The sequence below is a fragment of the Dendropsophus ebraccatus genome, chromosome 4 (assembly GCF_027789765.1).
Source record: "Dendropsophus ebraccatus isolate aDenEbr1 chromosome 4, aDenEbr1.pat, whole genome shotgun sequence".
Taxonomy (NCBI): Eukaryota; Metazoa; Chordata; class Amphibia; order Anura; family Hylidae; genus Dendropsophus; species Dendropsophus ebraccatus.
In genome coordinates this window covers 4,570,155-4,596,236 of record NC_091457.1, presented here as the reverse complement: position 1 = coordinate 4,596,236, position 26,082 = coordinate 4,570,155, and the positions used below count along the sequence as shown (strand labels likewise).

The window sequence follows — 26,082 nt, the reverse complement described above, 5'->3', positions numbered from 1 at the left end:
TTACAGTATGGCGGTATTGGTCAGGTCTGGTGTGGCGGTGTTATCCAGTCACGGTATGGCGGTATTGGTCAGGTCTGGTATTGCAGTGTTATCCAGTCACAGTGTGGCAGTATTGGTCAGGTCTGGTATTGCAGTGTTATCCAGTCACAGTGTGGCGGTATTGGTCAGGTCTAGTATGGCAGTGTTATCCAGTCACAGTGTGGCGGTATTGGTCAGGTCTGGTGTGGCAGTGTTACCCAGTCACAGTTTGGTATACCTGTAGTGCCCTGTATATACATGTACTGTATAGATGGAGTAGGGGGGTCCTGTATAGATGGAGTAGGGGTCCTGTATACATGCACTGTATAGATGGAGTAGGGGGTCCTGTATACATGTACTGTATAGATGGAGTAGGGGGTCCTGTATATACATGTACTGTATAGATGGAGTAGGGGGTCCTGTATATACTTGTACTGTATAGATGGAGTAGGGGGTCCTGTATATACATGTACTGTATAGATGGAGTAGGGGGCCCTGTATATACATGTACTGTATAGATGGAGTAGGGGGTCCTGTATATACATGTACTGTATAGATGGAGTAGGGGGTCCTGTATATACATGTACTGTATAGATGGAGTAGGGGGCCCTGTATACATGTACTGTATAGATGGAGTAGGGGGTCCTGTATATACATGTACTGTATAGATGGAGTAGGGGGCCCTGTATATACATGTACTGTATAGATGGAGTAGGGGGTCCTGTATATACATGTACTGTATAGATGGAGTAGGGGGCCCTGTATATACATGTACTGTAGAGATGGAGTAGGGGGCCCTGTATATACATGTACTGTAGAGATGGAGTAGGGGGCCCTGTATATACATGTACTGTAGAGATGGAGTAGGGGGCCCTGTATATACATGTACTGTAGAGATGGAGTAGGGGGCCCTGTATATACATGTACTGTATAGATGGAGTAGGGGGCCCTGTATATACATGTACTGTATAGATGGAGTAGGGGGCCCTGTATATACATGTACTGTATAGATGGAGTAGGGGGCCCTGTATATACATGTACTGTATAGATGGAGTATGGGGTCCTGTATACATGTACTGTATAGATGGAGTAGGGGGCCCTGTATACATGTACTGTATAGATGGAGTAGGGGGTCCTGTATATACATGTACTGTATAGATGGAGTAGGGGGCCCTGTATACATGTACTGTATAGATGGAGTAGGGGGCCCTGTATACATGTACTGTATAGATGTAGTAGGGGGTCCTGTATATACATGTACTGTATAGATGGAGTAGGGGGTCCTGTATACATGTACTGTATAGATGGAGTAGGAGGCCCTGTATACATGTACTGTATAGATGGAGTAGGGGGTCCTGTATACATGTACTGTATAGATGGAGTAGGGGGTCCTGTATACATGTACTGTATAGATGGAGTAGGGGGTCCTGTATATACGTGTCCTGTATGGATGGAGTAGGGGGCCCTGTATACCTGTACTGTATAGATGGAGTAGGGGGTCTACCAGTTATTACTGTGGATGTTGTGAGGCAGCTTCCCTAGCAACCATTGCTCCCTGTGAAAATGAAAGCAGTAATCCTATTGGTTGCTAAGGCTCCAACTGCCGTGTCTGCTGCAGCTAATTATATCACCTGTGTGTGCAGTGAGGAGATTTTCCCATTCATCTCTATGGGGCGCCTCTCTTTCCCCTCCCCCTCCCCTCCTGTACATCTAGCGGGGACGGGACCTTCCCGGGCACCCAATGTATATGTGGGCCAAATTTGGGGTCAAACGGTTCAGGTGTTTGGAAGTCTATAGAGGACAGACAGACAGACAGACAGACTTTCATTTTTATGATATAGATAATTTAAGCAATAAAACCTCATAGTCCTTACAACATAACCTATCCAGCCCAGAATCGACTGGGCGATTATACCCCACTACAAAGTCCGCAACAGTTCTTAAAATCATTTAATAATGGGGCGGGAGGGTGGGATAATCTTCTTTCAGGGATCCGCGCCGACTGAGCTCTCATAGCTGCGGCGCTGCTTAAATTCAAACCAAAATCTCCTGCACTTTTCCCAACCGCCAATCACAGCTGGTCCTCATTCAGACTTTTTTCCCGCTCGACTGTTTGTCCAATCAGCTGATAGCAACAGCTGTTTGGTAGAATATTCCAGAACTGGACCGGACCACCTGTGAGGGGAGAAAAAAAGGGGGGGGGGGACAAGCACAGAAAACGGAACAAACCAAGTACGCCCTATAATGTAAACTATGCCCCAAAAAAGGGGGGGGCGGAATTCCGTGTCCCCCCCCCCCCAAATAATATGGGGGGGGGGCCCTTAACAGTACACATGGTATTACTGTGTGCGGATACAATACACATGGTATTACTGTGCGGATACAATACACATGGTATTACTGTGCGGATACACATGGTATTACTGTGTGCGGATACAATACACATGGTATTACTGTGTGCGGATACAATACACATGGTATTACTGTGCGGATACAATACACATGGTATTACTGTGCGGATACAATACACATGGTATTACTGTGCGGATACAATACACATGGTATTACTGTGCGGATACAATACACATGGTATTACTGTGCGGATACAATACACATGGTATTACTGTGCGGATACGGTACACATGGTATTACTGTGTGCGGATACAATACACATGGTATTACTGTGTGCGGATACAATACACATGGTATTACTGTGCGGATACAATACACATGGTATTACTGTGCGGATACAATACACGTGGTATTACTGTGCAGATACAGTACACATGGTATTACTGTGTGCGGATACAATACACATGGTATTACTGTGTGCGGATACAATACACATGGTATTACTGTGTGCGGATACAATACACATGGTATTACTGTGCGGATACACATGGTATTACTGCGTGCGGATACAATACACATGGTATTACTGTGCGGATACAATACACATGGTATTACTGTGCGGATACAATACACATGGTATTACTGTGCGGATACAATACACGTGGTATTACTGTGCGGATACAGTACACATGGTATTACTGTGCGGATACAATACACATGGTATTACTGTGCGGATACAATACACATGGTATTACTGTGCGGATACAATACACGTGGTATTACTGTGCGGATACAGTACACATGGTATTACTGTGCGGATACAATACACATTACTGTGCGGATACAATACACATATTACTGTGCGGATACAATACACATGGTATTACTGTGCGGATACAATACACGTGGTACTACTGTGCGGATACACATGGTATTACTGTGCGGATACAGTACACATGGTATTACTGTGCGGATACAGTACACATGGTATTACTGTGCGGATACAATACACATGGTATTACTGTGCGGATACAGTACACATTACTGTGCGGATACAGTACACATGGTATTACTGTGCGGATACAGTACACGTGGTATTACTGTGCGGATACAGTACACGTGGTATTACTGGGCGGATACAGTACACGTGGTATTACTGGGCGGATACAGTACACGTGGTATTACTGGGCGGATACAGTACACGTGGTATTACTGGGCGGATACAGTACACGTGGTATTACTGGGCGGATACAGTACACGTGGTATTGGTATATGATGGTGTGCACAACTTACACCTCTCAAACTGCACAACTACAGTTACCATCATTAACACATATATAAAGTCTGTAGAACTGCACCATACAAGACACTACCAGTACTGCTCTAATGTATGGGGGATGAGTATAAGGTTACGAACTTCGGGTTCTAGTAGCAAGCTAAATACCAATAAAAAAAACAACTGAACCTCTAACATATTACAACATATAGATTTTATTGTTAAAATTACAATACAATGACAAAATAATAAATAAATACACAATGATCCATGGCTGACAAAATGTTAAAAACGACAAACATACAGTGAGGGGGCTGCTGCAGATGGACACAAGTAAATAAATAAATAAATAAATAGAGGGTAGACTAAAGTGCTAGATGCAGTACAAGGAGAGCTATGAATAGATGATTTTGTAGTAAACAAGCCAAAAAAGTGCTATAAAAAATTCATAGATCTAAGCTGGTGTAAAACTACTAGAGTGTCATACCATAAATGATGGAAGTCAAAGTGTCCACCGGCGGCCCCCACCCCAACGCACGTTTTGGCGTAGCCTTTTTTTTATAGCACTTTTTTGGCTTGTTTACTACAAAATCATCTATTCATAGCTCTCCTTGTACTGCATCTAGCACTTTAGTCTACCCTCTATTTATTTATTTATTTATTTACTTGTGTCCATCTGCAGCAGCCCCCTCACTGTATGTTTGTCGTTTTTAACATTTTGTCAGCCATGGTTCATTGTGTATTTATTTATTTATTATTTTGTCATTGTATTGTAATTTTAACAATAAAATCTATATGTTGTAATATGTTAGAGGTTCAGTTGTTTTTTTATTGGTATACAGTTTCCATCATGCCTGGCCACCTTGATGGGACTTGTAGTTGTGCAGGTTGTGGTTACAGTACACATTACACGATAACTCTATCACTGAGATGTATGGCGGTATATGGTGTCCTGGATAACTCTATCACTGGGATGTATGGCGGTATATGGTGTCCTGTAGTGATGAGGTCGCTCTATATTCTTTGGTAATGTCATTGGTGTGAGGTGATGATGAAGACGCCTGAGAATGTGACTGTGAGGTAGCCGCCCCCATCCGGCTCATTCACACATTTCCTGGAATTGGCCTCCATTGTGACCTTTCCCTGTCCTGCTCCTGGGACCGGAAGACGTTCTGCTCCATGACCACCAGCAAAAGCATCATGGCCGAAGGTGCAGGGTACAACCTGTGCACAACTACAACTCCTATCAGGATGGGAGAGACACAGAGTGGACATGTTATTAGATGGCGGTAAACACATGTGGTAGTGTATATGGCGGTATACACGTTATTATATGGTGGTAATGCACGTTATAATATGGCGGTAATACACGTTATAATATGGCGCTATACACATTATGTGGTAGTGTATATGGCAGTACACATTATATGGCAGTATACACATTGGGGGAGATTTATCAAAGGGTGTAAAATTTAGACTGGTGCAAACTGCCAACAGCAACCAATCACAGCTCAGCTTTCCTTTCAGCACTGCCTAAAGCTGAGCTGTGATTGGTTGCTGTGGGTAGTTTGCACCAGTCTAAATTTTACACCCTTTGATAAATCTCCCCCATTATGTGGTAGTGTATATGGTGGTATACACATTATTATATGGCGGTAATACATGTTATGTGGCGGTAATACACGTTATTAGGTGGTAGTGTACATAGCGGTATACATGTTGTTATATGGCGGTAATACACGTTATTAGATGGCGGTATACACGTTATTCCAGGCCTCTGGATGCAGGCAGCACATTCTTGCGCAGGGTTCGCCACTGCCCCGGGCCCCACAATCCATAATAATGTTCTTTATCAGACACCAATATACCGGGATGGATTTTCTTCCCCTCGGGCTTCGATTTCACTTTTATTCCAGGACGTTCCTCTGCCTTGTCCCATAATCCTCCTCACCTGTGGCCGCAGACCGTCAGACCGGACAGACCGGTTCTGTAGAGTCCTGCAGCTCCTTCTCCTCCATCTGCATCACAAACACCAACACAAAGGGACGGATGCCCAGAAGTGACACAGAAACCATGCAAATGAGCCATTGTATCCAATCCTGTCCTGTTGGATACAGTCTGCTGAGTTGTTGTATCTAATCTGATCATGGGTGATACCAATGAGCCACTGTTTCAAAGCTTATCATATGTGGTAGGGCCTGTGAAGCTGATGTATCTAATCTTATCATATGTGATACAGTCTACTAGGTTATTGTATCTAATGCTTTCATGTGTGACACTTTCTGTTCAGTTGATGTATCTAAACTGATCATGTGTGATACTGTCTGCTGCATTGGTGTATCTAAGCTTACCAAGTGAGATCCTGTCTATTGAGTTGGTGTATCTAAGCTTGGTATTTATAATGTGTGTAGGTGCCGGTGAAGGGTGGGCATGTGTGTGATGTGACACCACCAGCCCCCACATGAGCCTGGGCAGAGCTTAGATACAGCGGGTTGTATGTAAGGTCTGTGATCAGTTCCTGGCTGTGTGTGACATGTTCCCTGCTGCTGGCGGCTGATAAGAGAGAAACCAGACGAGAGGGGGAGGGGGACAAAGCACAATACTCACCAATACAGATAAGAGGACAATGGCCGCCCCCAGGACACTATACACACACAATAAACACCGTACACAATGTACAATACACATCATATACAATACACAGTACAGCCAATACACTACACATATGCTCAATGTCAGGTAGAGGAGACCACACGTCCGGGTCACATCCACGTCCTGTACAGTGTGCCTCACCCTCCATCAGGACAGTGTCTCTGGTTATGGCCGCCCTATAGGCCCCGGGGCTGCAGTGATGATGGGCGGCTCTCACCATCCTGCAGAGAGGGCCACAGTATGACCAGTCACATAACTGCAGCCGCGTATCAGCTATGGGGTAGCTACATATATAGGGCAGCTACATGGATGGGGCTGCTACAGCTGTAGTCGCCGCTGGTTGCAGGTGCTGGCTATACATGTAGTTGTCACATTGTGGTGACCCTCGGTGTGAGGGACAGCCGACGGTAAAGCGTGACGCCAGTTCTGTGGTGGTTGGCCGGGATATAGCCGGGCCCAGTGATGTTATGTTGTGACGCCAGTGCCGGTTGGGCACATGGGTATGGCGGCACACCTGCTTTTATTTTAAAGGGCCGGTTATACCTTGTTCCCCTGTGGGCAGTGACCTGCCGGCTTGTTGCAGGGTCCCTTGAGCTGTTGTCACGGTGGTCCGGAGTGGTGTAGTGACGCACCCAGACTATTGGCACTGCCACCCACAAAAAGGGGAAATGACCCAAGGAGTGTGTGTGTACTGTGTCAGTGCTTGACGAGGAATCACAAAGTGTCTCTATCGTAAATAAAATCTGTTTGACTCCAAGAATACTTATGTGCAGCAGATCATACAGCTTTGCCTTGATATAATACTTAATAAGGCACTTGATAGTTCAGGGTCCAGATCTGTAGTGAGAGTATAGAGAGTCGTACACGCGTGCTGAGAGGTATATAGAAGAATCAGAAGAGTAGAGAGTAGGAGGTTGTCAGAGTCCCAACCCAAGTAGTACTGTGCTTTGCTGGGATGTTTGAGGTAGAAATAGAAGAATACTTGAGAAGAGAGAGAATACTTGTGCCTGTGCTTTGACTATTTTGGTCTTCGCACCACCTATTGCCCTACCAGTGTTGAGGGACCTGTCCTAGTCCTCTCGTCCTTTCTAGTGAAAAGCTTAAAGCGACTCTGTACCCACAATCTGTCCCCCCAAACCGCTTGTACCTTCGGATAGCTGCTTTTAATCCAAAATCTGTCCTGGGGTCCATGCGGCAGGTGATGCAGTTATTGTCCTAAAGAAACAACTTTTAAAATTGCAGCCCAATGGGTGTGGCTTAGAATATCTTTACACTATATGTATATGTGTATATATATATAAAACTTTGCACTGTCCCTTTTTCCCACCCTCTTCATCATTAGGAATGCCACTGAAACATTTTCTCTTGTCTGAACATTACACAGGTGCCTTAACAATCCAGCTGATGTGCCGGGCTGACACAGCTGATGAATAGGAGGCAATCTGCCTGGAGCATTCCTAATGGTGAGGAGGGATAGAGAAGGTGTGCCAGCCTAATGCATACACAATCTACGCCACGGACATTGGGCACAGGGCTGCCAGTTTAAGAGTTGTTTTCTAGGACAACTGCATCACCTGCCGAACGGACCCCCAGGACAGATCTTGGATTAATAGCAGCTATCCGAATGTACAAGTGGTTTGGGGGGTCAGATTTTGGGTACAGAGTCGCTTTAACACTTCATAGTGTTGAGTGGAGTTACTTGAGGAGGAGGAGTGGTAGACTGCACACTGAGACTGGGGACCTGGTAGAGACCGTTGTAGAGAGCGTTCTGGCTTGTGTCCTTCCTCTACAGCAGTGCTTCCCAACCTTTTCCACCTCGGGGCACCCCTTGGGAAAAAAAATTACCTCGGGGCACCCCTACTAAATAATGTTCTACAAAATAGGAAAACTGTCATACAGTGACTCACCGGTGATGTATTCTTGGATCTGAGGCGTCACTTTCCCTTTTCCTCTTCATCCGGCCCAGTCCTCCATGATGATTTCTTCCAGATACGTTTCATCCCCTCAGAACCTGCGAGACAAACAATTTAGGCTCCGCACATTTCTAGCAACTTCCTTTCCTTTCTCCCTCCTGTAGGCTCCCAAAGTAACTGCCCTGTGTGGGATGCCCCCTGTATGTAGGGTCCCCTGCTGTGCCCCCTGTATGTAGGATTATCTGCTGTGCCCCCAGAGGTGCTCCCATGAACTAATAATGCCCCCAGAGGTGCCCCCATGTGATAATGGTGCCCCCCATATACTAATAATGCCCCCAGAGGTGCCCCCATATACTAATAATGCTCCCAGAGGTGCCCCCCATGAGCTTATAATGCCCCCAGAGGTGCCCCCATGAACTAATAATGCCCCCATGAGCTAATAATGCCCACAGAGGTGCCCCCAGAGGTGCTCCCATGAACTAATAATGCCCCCAGAGGTGCCCCCATATACTAATAGTGCCCCCAGAGCTGCCCCCATATACTAATAAAGCCCCCAGAGGTGCCCCAATGAGCTAATAATGCCCCCAGAGGTGCCCCCATGAACTAATAATGCCCCCAGAGGTGCCCCCATGAGCTAATAATGCCCCCAGAGGTGCCCCCATGAGCTAATAATGCCCCCAGAGGTGCCCCCATGAACTAATAATGCCCCCAGAGGTGCCCCAATGAGCTAATAATGACCCCAGAGGTTGCCCCATGAGCTAATAATGCCCCCAGAGGTGCCCCCATATACTAATAATGCCCCCAGAGGTTCCCCCATGAGCTAATAATGCCCCCAGTGGTGGCCCCCATGAACTAATAATGCCCCCTGCTGTGCCCCCATATACTAATAATGCCCCCCATGAACTAATAATGCCCCCTGCTGTGCCCCCATATACTAATAATGCCCCCTGCTGTGCCCCCATATACTAATAATGCCCCCAGAGGTGCCCCCATGAACTAATAATGCCCCCAGAGGTGCCCCATGAACTAATAATGCCCCCAGAGGTGGCCCCATGAACTAATAATGCCCCCAGAGGTGGCCCCATGAACTAATAATGCCCCCAGAGGTGGCCCCCATATACTAATAATGCCCCCAGAGGTGCCCCCATATACTAATAATGCCCCCTGCTGTGCCCCCATATACTAATAATGCCCCCAGAGGTGCCCCCATATACTAATAATGCCCCCAGAGGTGCCCCCATGAGCTAATAATGCCCCCAGAGGTGCCCCCCATGAACTAATAATGCCCCCAGAGGTGCCCCCCATGAACTAATAATGCCCCAGAGGTGGCCCCCATATACTAATAATGCCCCCAGAGGTGGCCCCCATATACTAATAATGCCCCAGAGGTGGCCCCCATATACTAATAATGCCCCCAGAGGTGGCCCCCATATACTAATAATGCCCCCAGCGATGGCCCCCATATACTAATAATGCCCCCAGAGGTGGCTCCCCATATACTAATAATGCCCCCAGAGGTGCCCCCCATTAACTAATAATGCCCCTTGCTCTGCCCCTAAAAAAACAAACATTGCTCCTACATTATGCTCACTGTGCGGGCGGAACATCAAAGTGATCTGTGCATCCCGAGAAGCTGCGCGGCCGCAGCTTCTCGGGATGCTTAAAGTGACAGCGCACATTTCCCACTGGGATCCCGCGGCACCCCTGGTGGGTTCTCCTGGCACCCCGGTTGGGAAACGCATAGAAGATCCAACAACAGCAGTCTGTTACCATGGAGACACAAAACCATAGGACATGGGTCTCCAAACTGCGGCCCTCCAGCTGTTGCAATGCTACATTTCCCATCACGCCTGGACAGCCAAGTCCAAAGCTTTAGCTGTCGGGGCATGATGGGAATTTTGGTTTTGCACCAGCTGGAGGGCCGCAGTCTGGAGACCCATGCCATAGGAGATATAGAAGATCCAACAACAGCAGTTTAAGAAGACATAAAGGGTCCAACAACAGCAATTTGTTACTTTAGAGACAACATAGAAGATTTTTTAATTTATGTCGGAAGCAGGAACATTAGCCTGCTGCTCCGATCCCACAGAAAGGCTGCTGTAGAGCAAACTGCTGCAAAACTTCCTGCTGACTATGATAGAAAAGAACATAGGACATGTATGGGGCCCCCGCAGATCACACAGGACATGTATGGGGCCCCGCAGATCACACAGGATATGTATGGGGCCCCGCAGAGATGAAGGGACACGTATAGGGCCCCGCAGATCACACAGGACATGTATGGGGCCCCGCAGATCACACAGGACATGTATGGGGCCCCGCAGATCACACAGGACATGTATGGGGCCCCGCAGATCACACAGGACATGTATGGGGCCCCGCAGATCACACAGGACATGTATGGGGCCCCGCAGATCACACAGGGCATGTATGGGGCCCCGCAGATCACACAGGACATGTATGGGGCCCCGCAGATCACACAGGGCATGTATGGGGCCCCGCAGATCACACAGGGCATGTATGGGGCCCCGCAGATCACACAGGGCATGTATGGGGCCCCGCAGATCACACAGGGCATGTATGGGGCCCCGCAGATCACACAGGACATGTATGGAGCCCCGCAGATCACACAGGACATGTATGGTGCCCGGGTGATAGCTAGAATGTCCGGGCAGCCTGTAGAGGATAGCAGCCGTCTGCTGCCGCTGCTCTTGTTCCACGGGGTGACGGCAGGAGGTCGCTGCGGTACCAGTCTTTTTTTTTCAACATGTTTGAAAAACAAGCGACGCAATGATCAGCCGGCATGAAGGATGTCAGCTGCCGCCCTCTATTCCCCGGGATATCGGCCGATAATCGTTCCGTGGAGTAGGGCCTTTAATGGTAAAGCCCATCAGTGTGTCTCTGCTGTCAGACCTTGTGCAGTGTTGGGGGCCCTTGGTGGGTCAGGCCCGGGCCCCAGGACTATGCCCGTCTGCACTCTTGCTCCCTGGCCGGGGGGTCCGCTGTTGCTGGGGGATGTCTTGAGGGGGGCTTGTAATATTTGCTCAGGACAAGGTCGATCTCTATTGACTCCTGAAGATTTCACAGTAAATGATTAGAAGGAGAAGAGTCCGGCGGGGACCGGTTCACTGACAAACACAGCACTGACTGTCTACATATAACAGATAATATATATAACCCCCCCCCCTCCCCCCCCCCCCCCCCCCCCCCCCCCCCGGGGTGAAATGGGCCGCGTCCTCCCCCAAGTATCAGGCCTGAACACCAGTCCTTATAATGGACACCCCTGCACCTTCCTGTCTCCATGACCTTTCAGTGTCCTTGATTTGCCAATTGCACAACTTTCTGTGGCCCCTGAGAGGTTATGGGGGTCATCTGTGAGGAGTCTGAAGCAGCTGACCCCCACTGACCGCCTCTGTAAATACTCTCAGCCTTCACTTCTTGTTTACTCGCCAAAGGCCGCAGGACAATGAGGTGTGCAAATAGCCGGGACTCCTCATACCATGTATAGTCACCACGACTGCAGCCCATGGGGACAGATGTGTGTGTCACTCACAGGCCGGGAATGATAACCCCCATGGTGGTATAATGATGGGGGGAGTGGTGGAGGACACCAGGATAACCCAGGGCAGTGCCCGGATATATCTTCCCCTGGTGACTGTGGGGTCCCAGAGCTGGACTCCTCCACTCGTCTGCAGGGCGTCTCTTACCTTTCTCCCTGCACTGTGGAGGTTTCCTCAATGAAAGACACAAACAGATACAACTGTCTGTGTTTAAGTAGCTTCCTTTCATAGTTAAAGGGGCACTCCAACAGGAAAAAAGGGGGCAGGGTATATACTGTACAGGGTGTATTATACAGGGGCAGGGTATATACCGTACAGGGTGTATTATACAGGGTATATACTGTACAGGGTGTATTATACAGGGGCAGGGTATATACCGTACAGAGTGTATTATACAGGGGCAGGGTATATACTGTACAGGGTGTATTATACAGGGGCAGGGTATATACCGTACAGGGTGTATTATACAGGGTATATACTGTACAGGGTGTATTATACAGGGGCAGGGTATATACCGTACAGGGTGTATTATACAGGGGGCAGGGTATATACTGTACAGGGTGTATTATACAGGGGGCAGGGTATATACTGTACAGGGTGAATTATACAGGGGCAGGGTATATACTGTACAGGGTGTATTATACAGGGTATATACTGTACAGGGTGTATTATACAGGGGCAGGGTATATACTGTACAGGGTGTATTATACAGGGGGCAGGGTATATACTGTACAGGGTGAATTATACAGGGGCAGGGTATATACTGTACAGGGTGTATTATACAGGGTATATACTGTACAGGGTGTATTATACAGGGGCAGGGTATATACTGTACAGGGTGTATTACAAAGGGGGCAGGGTATATACTGTACAGGGTGAATTATACAGGGGCAGGGTATATACCGTACAGGGTGTATTATACAGGGTATATACCGTACAGAGTGTATTATACAGGGGGCAGGGTATATACTGTACAGGGTGTATTATACAGGGGCAGGGTATATACTGTACAGGGTGTAATATACAGGGGCAGGGTATATACCGTACAGGGTGTAATATACAGGGGCAGGGTATATACCGTACAGGGTGTATTATACAGGGGCAGGGTATATACTGTACAGGGTGTATTATACAGGGGCAGGGTATATACCGTACAGGGTGTATTATACAGGGGCAGGGTATATACTGTACAGGGTGTAATTTACAGGGGGCAGGGTGTATTATACAGGGGCAGGGTATATACTGTACAGGGTGTATTATACAGGGGCAGGGTATATACTGTACAGGGTGAGGTTACACACTCGGCTCTGCTCTTCCTCTCTGACCCCTGGGGTAGGAGGGGCAGTAGTATTTCTGGTCATGTGACCTTTGCCCTGCTGGGCTCAGCACTGTGTAATCCTCCAGGAATGTGGATCCTATAGTCAGTGACTATACGAGTGCAGACGGCCCTGACCGTTGTTTGCTCACCCCCCCTTATAAACCTTCTCTTTATTGTGACGTCTCTTTTATTTGTTTTACAGCTCATCGGCTTTTATTGGTTGTTTTTTTTACGCTGCTTTTTAGTTAATAACAAACAAAGTGCAGTTAAACACAATGCGTGGAAATGGGATAAAGTGGGGAAGCTGCCGCATGACTACAACTCCCATCATGCTGAACAGCTGAAGATTCCCCATATCTACTACGGATGTATAATAATTCTGCCGTCACCACAGCCTGTGACGTCATATCCTGTAGTCATGTGACCACACTGTCCTATAACTCTTGCATCATCATGGAGGACTGGCGGCTGCAGGGGGATTACCACACGTCTGCATGTTTAGTAGAGTTCTATTCTCCGTGCCGCAGGTCACCTCTCCAGACATCCCCATGAAGGGAAAGTTTACCTGGGCACAGGTGTTCTGTAACTACAGGTCAGAGTGAAGGTCAGGGGCTTCACATGAGGCGGACACATCTGGTATACAAGACGGCCGCAGCAATTACCGTACGGGAGGAGTCACACAGCTGCTGCGGGAAATATGTGCTCCCAGGACAGAGCCCCACTATTATAGTCTGAGCCTCTCATCAGACAAACAGGTGGTCACTGTGCCAAATAGGGGACCACAGGGGTGGTGGGAGGCCGGAGAGCCCGACACTAGTGGCTACCGGCTCCAGGATGAGCCAGACCCTAGAGACTACCAGCTCCAGGACATGAAGGAAGAGCAGACACTAGAGGCTACAAGCTCCTGGACCTACAGGAAGAGCCTGACACTAGAGGGTACCAGCTCCTGGACCTACAGGCAGAGCCGACACCAGAGGCTACCAGCTCCTGGATCTACAGCTAGAGCCCGACACTAGAGGCTACCGGCTCAGGGATGAGCGAGACACTAGAGGCTTCCAGCTCCAGGACCTATAGGAAGAGCCCGACACTAGAGGCTACCAGCTCCTGGACCTACAGTTAGAGCCCGACACTAAAGGCTACCAGCTCCTGGACCTACAGGTAGAGCCTGACACTAGAGGCTACCAGCTCCTGGACCTGAAGAAAAAGCCCAACACTAGAGGCTACCAGCTCCTGGACCTACAGGAAGAACGCAACACTAGAGGCTACAAGGACCTAAAGACAGAACCCAACACTATAGACTACCAGGACCTAAAGAAAGAACCCAACACTAGAGGCTACCAGGACCTAAAGAAAGAACCCAACACTAGAGGCTACCAGGACCTAAAGAAAGAACCCAACACTAGAGGCTACCAGGACCTAAAGAAAGAACCCAACAACTAGAGGCTACCAGCTCCAGGACCTAAAGTAAGAACCCGACACTAGAGGCTACTAGCTCCAGAATCTGAAGGAAGGGCCCAACACTAGAGGCTACCAGCTCCAGGACCTAAAGGAAGAGCAGACACTAGAGGCTACCAGCTCCAGGACCTAAAGGAAGAACCCAACACTAGAGGCTACCAGCTCCAGGACCTAAAGGAAGAGCCGACACTAGAGGCTACCAGCTCCAGGACCTACAGGCAGAGCCGACACTAGAGGCTACCAGCTCCTGGACCTACAGGCAGAGCCCGACATTAGGGGCTACCAAGCTCCTGGACCTACAGGCAGAGCCGACACCAGAGGCTACCAAGCTCCTGGACCTACAGGCAGAGCCGACACCAGAGGCTACCAGCTCCTGGACCTGAAGAAAGAGTCCGACACTAGAGGCTACCAGCTCCAGGAGCTACAAGAAGAACCTAACACTAGAGGCTACCAGGACCTAAAGAAAGAACCCAATACTAGAAGCTACCAGGACCTAAAAAAAGAACCCAACACTAGAGGCTACCAGCTCCAGGACCTAAAGGAAGAACCTGACACTAGAGGCTACCAGCTCCAGAATCTGAAGGAAGGGCCCAACGCTAGAAGCTACCAGCTCCGGGACCTAAAGGAAGAACCCAACACTAGAGGTTACCAGCTCCAGGACCCAAAGGAAGAACCAGACACTAGAGGCTACCAGCTCCAGAATCTGAAGGAAGGGCCCAACACTAGAGTCTACCGGCTCCAGGACCTACCGGAATAACCGGACACTAGAGGTTACCAGCTCCAGGACCTGTAAGAAGAGCCCGACACTAGAGGCTACCAGCTCCAGGACCTAAAGAAGAACCAAACACTAGAGGCTTCTAGCTCCAGGACCTAAAGAAAGAGCCCAACACTGGAGGCTGCCAGCTCCAGGAGCTAAAGCCAGATCTTCTACCGGGAAGGAAAAACTAAGCCAAGGAAGGTCTCCAGTCAAGGAAACCACCGGCAGTATTTTTGCATATTTGATTTCCCAGGGGGCAATGTTCCTGCATTCACTGATGTTGAGAAACATGTGATGGTGTCTCCGCAGTGTATTGGTTGATCTCCCTGAGGTCCACCATCATTCTTTTGCATGCACTTACTTGGCTTCGCTCCCACTAGCCAGAATCCTGCTCCTCACTGATGAGGGGCAAATACCCCAAAACAGCTGTCTGTGGAAGGTTGCCTTGCTTGGTTGGTTTTCTTGACCGAAGCACCCGTCGCTGCCCATCTTGGTTTTTTCTTCCCGGTAGAAGGTCCGGATAGCCATTACACAGACAGCTGACGGCACCAAAATGCATTATGGGAAGACGACAAGATGGCGAAGCCAATGTGATGGGCAATGTTCTGATGGAGACCTTATGTCCTGGCATCATGTGAAAGTTACTGTGACACCAACCACCCACCTACCCATTGTACACAGCAAGCCCGTCCCCCCCCCCCCCTTCATGGCAGCAGGACCCCCTAATGGCAGGATAATGCCTCGGGGGGGGCCACACTGCAGACATTGTTCAGGAAGAGATCAAGATGGTGACTGGTCCTCCAAATCCCCAGATCAGCCTGGCCGATCATCTGTGGGATCCATGGAGGCCGCTCCTCACTCCTGAACCCAACAGAGTATTGCAGCTGTACATACACCAGACCGGACACCGGCCCTTTCCATTAACCATTTATTCCCCATCCGTCACACAAAACACGACCATGGGATGAAGAGTCTAAAAAAAGCAAAAGGTTTATTGCATCGTTGTACAAATAAAATCAGTGCTTATAAATAAAGGGGAAGCGCCTCCCCTCCGCCCCACCCATCATCGTGACCAAATGTTGTGGACAAAAGAAAAATAGATATATATCTATGTACATAAAGAAACCATCCCAAACTGCAGAAGCAAAGGCTTTATTGTTTTAGGCTGTGTTATTTCATACATTCTGGGGCCCCTGCGGAGCGGGGCCCGTGCAGGTCGCTGCATTATGTCACAATGATACATTGTTACCAATAAGAGGATCCTTTGTCTCATTCTCCAATCCAGAGAATATAAATGGAAGAACTGACCTGTATTGTTGTCTCTTAAAGGGGCGGTACACTGGATAATGATGCAGTTGTTACATTTCCGTTTTATGACATCATCAAGGGAGATTACTATGATGTCATAGTGAACGGACGCTGATTAACCTCCTTTTTGAATGGAAATTGTAAGCAGACCGTAGACATGCAGATCAGTAATCTTCAGCCTATCCGGACATCCTGGGAGATGTAGTTCTGCAACAACCTCAGATCTATCAAAGAAGTATTAACCTGGAAATATCAATTCACCAAACGTTGGCGAAACGTGAACCCCTTCTTCTATCAGAGATCGGGACTCCTGCCATACAATGACCTGCTGGACGCCTCTTCCAGTCGGCGACTAATTCATATTTCCTATAACGGTAATATACGCAGGCTCTGTGCGGTCCCTTTAATACTGGGGGATGGGAGGGGGGATTCTTGTACTTAATTTGCGCCAAAGATAAAATAGTATTAACAATTTTGCCATTAACAATCTCTATTTACAAATAGTACAGGGTGGCCGGAGCGCTGCGGCAGAGATGACGTCACCTCCTCCGATGGGGGCGCAGTACTGAAATGTATCCGGATTATCATCACTGACCCCGGGAAATGTTCACATAACGTCCTGATATATAGAAGGTGCCTACATCCTGTCCAGATCCCCAATCGTGGAGTCTATAACGGTGGAGAAGTAATACAGTACAAGATGGCGGCTGGGAGGAGTTACTCATCCATCCCGGGAGATTCCCCCTGCTGTATCCGGGAGGCTATCCTGATCGCTTCTTCCAAGGATTGCTGCTCGCCAAGCTGAGAGGATACAAAGTCATACGAGTCATATAAAACACATGATACAAGCCCCTCCCATCGGGTAGACCACGCCCCCTTACCGTCACTGCGATCTGCGTCCCGTTGGATGTGGCCAGCAGCGTGACCGGCCGTGTCTCTGTGGTGACCAGATGGTGACTGTGCTGCTGTTGCCCCATCTCTGCGGCGGCCGCGTGGAACGCTGACAGGTCCTGCGCCACTATAGCCACCTGTGATGGGGGAAACGCAGCGGTGAGAGAGACCTCTCCTAGTGTTACAGGACGCAAAACAACGGCGGCCATTATAATTACAGCCAGTTGGTGGAAAAGATTCTCGTCAGTCGTCGACTAAATCCTCATCATCCCTTTATCTCTTCCCACTTACGTGTTGGGTGCCGTCCTGCGAAATAAGAGCCAACTGCTGCCCGGACTGCGTGACCGCTGCCGGAATACCGTCCTCCCCTTCTACTCCAGTGACGTATGTGATCTGAGAGCCCTTCAGGACGTCTTCAGCTACAAGGAACCAACAACACATCATTAACCTCAACAGTCCCGTACCCAGAGCTGCACTCACTATTCTGCTGGTGGGGTCACTGTGTACATACATTACTGATCCTGAGTTACATCCTGTATTATACTCCAGAGCTGCACTCACTATTCTGCTGGTGGGGTCACTGTGTACATACATTACATTACTGATCCTGAGTTACATCCTGTATTATACTCCAGAGCTGCACTCACTATTCTGCTGGTGGGGTCACTATGTACATACATTACTGATCTTGAGTTACCTCCTGTATTATACTCCAGAGCTGCACTCTCTATTCTGCTGGTGGGATCACTGTGTACATACATTACTGATCCTGAGTTACATCCTGTATTATACTCCAGAGCTGCACTCGCTATTCTGCTGTTGGGGTCACTGTGTACATACATTACTGATCCTGAGTTACATCCTGTATTATACTTCAGAGCTGCGCTCACTATTCTGCTGGTAAGGTCACTGTATTATACTCCAGCACCCCCTTTTCTGTGTGTGAGTTCAGGTTGATATATAACAGTCTGGAGACTTCTCTTCACAATCACAGAGGAGGAGACCAGCGTAGGGTTAATCATTGACCCCCGGTGTATAATAAACCCTGCTGCACTCGCTCTCTGCTATAACGGCTGACAGTGCGGCGGCGGCGGCTCTTCTGGCAGGGACACAATGGAGCTGTGTGTACACAGTGAGGTCACCATCAATCATTCACTGGCGGAGTGATAAGGGTCGGTGGCGGCGGCTCCACCACTGTACAGCGCCACCTGCGGATGTAACAGTTATAATGCTGCAGTGCAGAGTCACCGGCCTGCAGTCTGCACCACTGACACATGCGCCCCCCCCCCCGACCATCTAACGTCCCCACACTGTTACCTTATCACGCTGCCAGTTGTTGGATTGGCGCGGTTAGATTTGGCTATGGCAGCCGTTACCGCAGACAATGGGAGTGGGCAGAATGCTGGATTGTGGGCAGCTGTTCCAGATCAGTGGTTGTGAGGGGCCGCCGCCCACCCTGACTCCGTGCCCGGCTTCTATCTGGCACCGGCCCAAACCTCTGCGGCTCACCAGGTGTCCGGGCAGGTCTGCACTAATAAACGGTGATCCAGGTATCACAGCTGGGGGGAGAGGTCACCGGCAGCAGCGCCCAGTGCCAGGAGGGGCGGCGCCGTCAGTCATAGAGCTGTCATTAACGCTCCATCACCTTATACAGCCTATGTGCCCACTATCCTCTGCTTGCTGCCAATGAACTGGAACTACAGAAGGAAACCTTTAAGGGATTGATCACCAGATTTTATTTTTTCTTTCTAATCAACTGGTGCCAGAGGTTTGTAATTTACTTCTATTATAAAATCTCCAGTCTTCCAGTACTTATAAGCTGCTGTATGTCCTGCAGGAAGTGGTGTATTCTTTCCAGTCTGACACAGTGCTCTCTGCTGCCACCTCAGTCCATGTCAAATCCCCATAGAAAACCGCTCCTGTTCTGGACAATTCCTGACATGGACAGTGGTGGCAGCAGAGAGCACTGTGTCAGACTGGAGAGAATACACCACTTCCTGCAGGACACTCAGCAGTTGATAAGTACTAAAAGACTGGAGAGAATACAGCACTTCCTGCAGGACATACAGCAGCTGATAAGTACCGGAAGATTGGAGAGAATACACCACTTTCTGCAGGACATACAGCAGCTGATAAGTACTGGAAGACTGGAGATTTTATAATAGAAGTAAATTACAAATCTCTGGCACTGGTTGATTTGAAAGAAAAAAAATTTTTGGGTGAACAATCCCTTTAACCTGATGTCTCCTCAGTATCTGTATCTAAGCAATGCTCTGTGAGCTCTCCTGCACTGATATATATTTATAATCTCTGGCCAGGGCAGCAGGCGGGGACTCACGCGGCTGCGGGACGTAGAAGCCCTCCTGGTCCTCCTCGATGGGCTCGGTGTCGTTGTGCGCCGTCCTCTTGTGCATGGCGAGCGTGGAGATCTGCTTGTACGTCTTCCCGCAGTGGTTACAGTTGTACGGCTTGGAGTGAGTGTGAACCACGTGATGTTTATACAGGCTGGAATATTCTGTGAATCGCTTATCGCATCCCGGGACCGTACACACGTATGGCTTCTCTCCTGACCAGAGACAGAAACAGGTGTTATAGAGGAGAGGCTGATATCATCTTATTACAGTACAGCAGTGATATAAGAGGAGAGGCTGATATCTTATTACAGTACAGCAGTGATATAAGAGGAGAGGCTGATATCTTATTAAAGTACAGCAGTGATATAAGAGGAGAGGCTGATATCATCTTATTACAGTACAGCAGTGATATAAGAGGAGAGGCTGATATCTTATTACAGTACAGCAGTGATATAAGAGGAGAGGCTGATATCTTATTACAGTACAGCAGTGATATAAGAGGAGAGGCTGATATCATCTTATTACAGTACAGCAGTGATATAAGAGGAGAGGCTGATATCTTATTACAGTACAGCAGTGATATAAGAGGAGAGGCTGATATCATATTACAGTACAGCAGTGATATAAGAGGAGAGGCTACTATCATCTTATTACAGTACAGCAGTGATATAAGAGGAGAGGCTGATACCTTATTACAGTACAGCAGTGATATAAGAGGAGAGGCTGATATCTTATTACAGTACAGCAGTGATATAAGAGGAGAGGCTGATATCATCTTATTACAGTACAGCAGTGATATAAGAGGAGAGGCTGATATCATCTTATTACAGTACAGCAGTGATATAAGAGGAGAGGCTGATATCATCTTATTACAGTACAGCAGTGATATAAGAGGAGAGGCTGATATCATCTTATTACAGTACAGCAGTGATATAAGAGGAGAGGCTGATATCATCTTATTACAGTACAGCAGTGATATAAGAGGAGAGGCTGATATCATCTTATTACAGTACAGCAGTGATATAAGAGGAGAGGCTGATATCACCTTATTACAGTACAGTCCGTGATATAAGAGGAGAGGCTGATATCATCTTATTACCGTACAGCAGTGATATAAGAGGAGAGGCTGATATCTTATTACAGTACAGCAGTAATATAAGAGGAGAAGCTGATACCTTATTACAGTACAGCAGTGATATAAGAGGAGAGGCTGATATCTTATTACAGTACAGCAGTGATATAAGAGGAGAGGCTGATATCTTATTACAGTACAGCAGTGATATAAGAGGAGAGGCTGATATCTTATTACAGTACAGCAGTGATATAAGAGGAGAGGCTGATATCATCTTATTACAGTACAGCAGTGATATAAGAGGAGAGGCTGATATCATCTTATTACAGTACAGCAGTGATATAAGAGGAGAGGCTGATATCATCTTATTACAGTACAGCAGTGATATAAGAGGAGAGGCTGATATCATCTTATTACAGTACAGCAGTGATATAAGGAGAGGCTGATACCTTATTACAGTACAGCAATGATATAAGAGGAGAGGCCGATATCTTATTACAGTACAGCAGTGATATAAGAGGAGGGGCTGATATAATCTTATTACAGTACAGCAGTGATATAAGAGGAGAGGCTGATATCTTATTACAGTACAGCAGTGATATAAGAGGAGAGGCTTATATCTTATTACCGTACAGCAGTGATATAAGAGGAGAGGCTGATATCTTATTACAGTACAGCAGTGATATAAGAGGAGAGGCTGATATCTTATTACAGTACAGCAGTGATATAAGAGGAGAGGCTACTATCATCTTATTACAGTACAGCAGTGATATAAGAGGAGAGGCTGATATCATCTTATTACAGTACAGCAGTGATATAAGAGGAGAGGCTGATATCTTATTACAGTACAGCAGTGATATAAGAGGAGAGGCTGATATCATCTTATTACAGTACAGCAGTGATATAAGAGGAGAGGCTGATATCTTATTACAGTACAGCAGTGATATAAGAGGAGAGGCTGATATCTTATTACAGTACAGCAGTGATATAAGAGGAGAGGCTGATATCATCTTATTACAGTACAGCAGTGATATAAGAGGAGAGGCTGATACCATCTTATTACAGTACAGCAGTGATATAAGAGGAGAAGCTGATACCTTATTACAGTACAGCAGTGATATAAGAGGAGAAGCTGATCCCTTATTACAGTACAGCAGTGATATAAGAGGAGAGGCTGATATCATCTTATTACAGTACAGCAGTGATATAAGAGGAGAGGCTGATATCTTATTACAGTACAGCAGTGATATAAGAGGAGAGGCTGATATCTTATTACAGTACAGCAGTGATATAAGAGGAGAGGCTGATACCTTATTACAGTACAGCAGTGATATAAGAGGAGAGGCTGATATCTTATTACAGTACAGCAGTGATATAAGAGGAGAGGCTGATATCTTATTAAAGTACAGCAGTGATATAAGAGGAGAGGCTGATATCATCTTATTACAGTACAGCAGTGATATAAGAGGAGAGGCTGATATCATCTTATTACAGTACAGCAGTGATATAAGAGGAGAGGCTGATATCTTATTACAGTACAGCAGTGATATAAGAGGAGAGGCTGATATCTTATTACAGTACAGCAGTGATATAAGAGGAGAGGCTGATATCATCTTATTACAGTACAGCAGTGATATAAGAGGAGAGGCTAATATCATCTTATTACAGTACAGCAGTGATATGAGGAGGGTCAGGTCTTTGGCCCTGGTGGTAGCTCAGAGTATGTGGACGTCACATGTTCCCCCTATGCTCGGGGTGTATTGTGGCTGACATATACCATGGTGTACTACTGACCGCTCATTGGGATTACAGTATCGGCACCGTCAGTGATTACGATACTGAGGACCATGACTGTGTGGTCACTGGCTGACTATATTGATGCATTACACACGGTATATGTCAGCTGGTGTGCACACAGCCCTATGGCTCTCAGTCTCCAGCACAGGTGACACAACCAGCAAGCGGTGGTACCTGTGTGTATCCGTACGTGGTTCTTATAATTGGTGGCGCTGGCGAACGCTCTGCCGCAGCCGGACTCTGAACAGTAATAAGGCCGCTCCCCGGTGTGAGTGCGGATGTGAACTTTCCGGATGTTGGACGTGGTGAACGACCTTCCACAGCCCTCGAAGGGACACTTGAACGGCCGCTCTCCTGCAGGTGAAGATCGAGAATAATTAAAAAAATGACAAATTCTTCATTACAAGACTACACTGACTACCGTCCTGCTGACAGGATCATCACAGCACTGCCCCCTGCTGGTCACACACTCTGCTGACACATACAACACACCAACACATGCAGCCTGGGCTCTTATGCAGATCAACCAGTGACAAAATAATAATGAGGTGAGTGGTGACAGCAGGAGAGGGTGAGTATATTAGTGAGGTGAGTGGTAACAGCAGGAGAGGGTGAGTATATTAGTGAGGTGAGTGGTGACAGCAGGAGAGGGTGAGTATATTAGTGAGGTGAGTGGTGACAGCAGGAGAGGGTGAGTATATTAGTGAGGTGAGTGGTAACAGCAGGAGAGGGTGAGTATATTAGTGAGGTGAGTGGTGACAGCAGGAGAGGGTGAGTATATTAGTGAGGTGAGTGGTGACAGCAGGAGAGGGTGAGTATATTAGTGAGGTGAGTGGTGACAGCAGGAGAGGGTGAGTATATTAGTGAGTGGTGACAGCAGGAGAGGGTGAGTATATTAGTGAGTGGTGATGGCAGGAGAGGGTGAGTATATTAGTGAGGTGAGTGGTGACAGCAGGAGAGGGTGAGTATATTAGTGAGGTGAGTGGTAACAGCAGGAGAGGGTGAGTATATTAGTGAGTGGTGATGGCAGGAGAGGGTGAGTATATTAGTGAGGTGAGTGGTGACAGCAGGAGAGGGTGAGTATATTAGTGAGGTGAGTGGTGACAGCAGGAGAGGGAGAGTATAATAGTGAGGTGAGTGGTGACAGCAGGAGAGGGTGAGTATATTAGTGAGGTGAGTGGTGACAGCAGGAGAGGGTGAGTATATTAGTGAGTGGTGACAGCAGGAGAGGGAGAGTATAATAGTGAGGTGAGTGGTGACAGCAGGAGAGAGTGAGTATATTAGTGAGGTGAGTGGTGACAGCAGGAGAGGGAGAGTATAATAGTGAGGTGAGTGGTGACAGCAGGAGAGGGTGAGTATATTAGTGAGTGGTGATGGCAGGAGAGGGTGAGTATATTAGTGAGGTGAGTGGTGATGGCAGGAGAGGGTGAGTATATTAGTGAGGTGAGTGGTGACAGCAGGAGAGGGTGAGTATATTAGTGAGGTGAGTGGTGACAGCAGGAGAGGGTGAGTATAATAGTAAAGTGAGTGGTGACAGCAGGAGAGGGTGAGTATATTAGTGAGGTGAGTGGTGATGGCAGGAGAGGGTGAGTATATTAGTGAGGTGAGTGGTGATGGCAGGGGAGGGTGAGTATAATAGTGAGGTGAGTGGTGACAGCAGGAGAGGGTGAGTAAATTAGTGAGGTGAGTGGTGACAGCAGGAGAGGGTGAGTATATTAGTGAGTGGTGACAGCAGGAGAGGGTGAGTATAATAGTGAGGGGAGTGGTGACAGCAGGAGAGGGTGAGTATAATAGTGAGGTGAGTGGTGACAGCAGGAGAGGGTGAGTATATTAGTGAGGTGAGTGGTGACAGCAGGAGAGGGTGAGTATATTAGTGAGGTGAGTGGTGACAGCAGGAGAGGGTGAGTATATTAGTGAGGTGAGTGGTGACAGCAGGAGAGGGTGAGTATATTAGTGAGGTGAGTGGTAACAGCAGGAGAGGGTGAGTATATTAGTGAGGTGAGTGGTAACAGCAGGAGAGGGTGAGTATATTAGTGAGTGGTGACAGCAGGAGAGGGTGAGTATATTAGTGAGGTGAGTGGTGACGGCAGGAGAGGGCGAGTATATTAGTGAGTGGTGACAGCAGGAGAGGGTGAGTATATTAGTGAGGTGAGTGGTAACAGCAGGAGAGGGTGAGTATATTAGTGAGGTGAGTGGTGACGGCAGGAGAGGGTGAGTATATTAGTGAGGTGAGTGGTGATGGCAGGAGAGGGTGAGTATATTAGTGAGGTGAGTGGTGACAGCAGGAGAGGGTGAGTATATTAGTGAGTGGTGACAGCAGGAGAGGGTGAGTATATTAGTGAGGTGAGTGGTGACAGCAGGAGAGGGTGAGTATATTAGTGAGGTGAGTGGTGACAGCAGGAGAGGGTGAGTATATTAGTGAGGTGAGTGGTGATGGCAGGAGAGGGTGAGTATATTAGTGAGGTGAGTGGTGACAGCAGGAGAGGGTGAGTATATTAGTGAGGTGAGTGGTGACAGCAGGAGAGGGAGAGTATAATAGTGAGGTGAGTGGTGACAGCAGGAGAGGGTGAGTATATTAGTGAGTGGGAGTGGTGATGGCAGGAGAGGGTGAGTATATTAGTGAGGTGAGTGGTGACAGCAGGAGAGGGTGAGTATATTAGTGAGGTGAGTGGTGACGGCAGGAGAGGGAGAGTATATTAGTGAGTGGTGACAGCAGGAGAGGGTGAGTATAATAGTGAGGTGAGTGGTGATGGCAGGAGAGGGTGAGTATATTAGTGAGGTGAGTGGTGACAGCAGGAGAGGGTGAGTATATTAGTGAGGTGAGTGGTGACGGCAGGAGAGGGTGAGTATATTAGTGAGTGGTGACAGCAGGAGAGGGTGAGTATATTAGTGAGGTGAGTGGTAACAGCAGGAGAGGGTGAGTATATTAGTGAGTGGTGACAGCAGGAGAGGGTGAGTATATTAGTGAGGTGAGTGGTGACAGCAGGAGAGGGTGAGTATATTAGTGAGGTGAGTGGTGACAGCAGGAGAGGGTGAGTATATTAGTGAGGTGAGTGGTGACAGCAGGAGAGGGTGAGTATAATAGTGAGGTGAGTGGTGACAGCAGGAGAGGGTGAGTATATTAGTGAGGTGAGTAGTGACAGCAGGAGAGGGAGAGTATAATAGTGAGGTGAGTGGTGACAGCAGGAGAGGGTGAGTATATTAGTGAGTGGTGATGGCAGGAGAGGGTGAGTATATTAGTGAGGTGAGTGGTGACAGCAGGAGAGGGTGAGTATATTAGTGAGTGGTGACAGCAGGAGAGGGTGAGTATATTAGTGAGGTGAGTGGTGACGGCAGGAGAGGGTGAGTATATTAGTGAG

General features: G+C 47.9%; 1 protein-coding gene across 1 annotated transcript in view; it reads right to left on the bottom strand.

Annotated features, from left to right (window-relative positions):
* Positions 1-16,283: 16,283 nt before the first annotated feature.
* Positions 16,284-26,082, bottom strand: part of ZNF143 (zinc finger protein 143) — a 28,851-nt gene continuing 19,052 nt past the window's right edge. The window contains exons 11-15 of the mRNA XM_069968033.1: positions 22,898-23,077; positions 19,839-20,066; positions 17,792-17,919; positions 17,491-17,637; positions 16,284-17,410 (exon numbers count right to left, since the gene is read on the bottom strand). Of these exons, the coding sequence (XP_069824134.1) occupies positions 17,327-17,410; positions 17,491-17,637; positions 17,792-17,919; positions 19,839-20,066; positions 22,898-23,077 (767 nt within the window). The 3' untranslated portion in view covers positions 16,284-17,326. The remainder of the gene's footprint in view (positions 17,411-17,490; positions 17,638-17,791; positions 17,920-19,838; positions 20,067-22,897; positions 23,078-26,082) is intronic.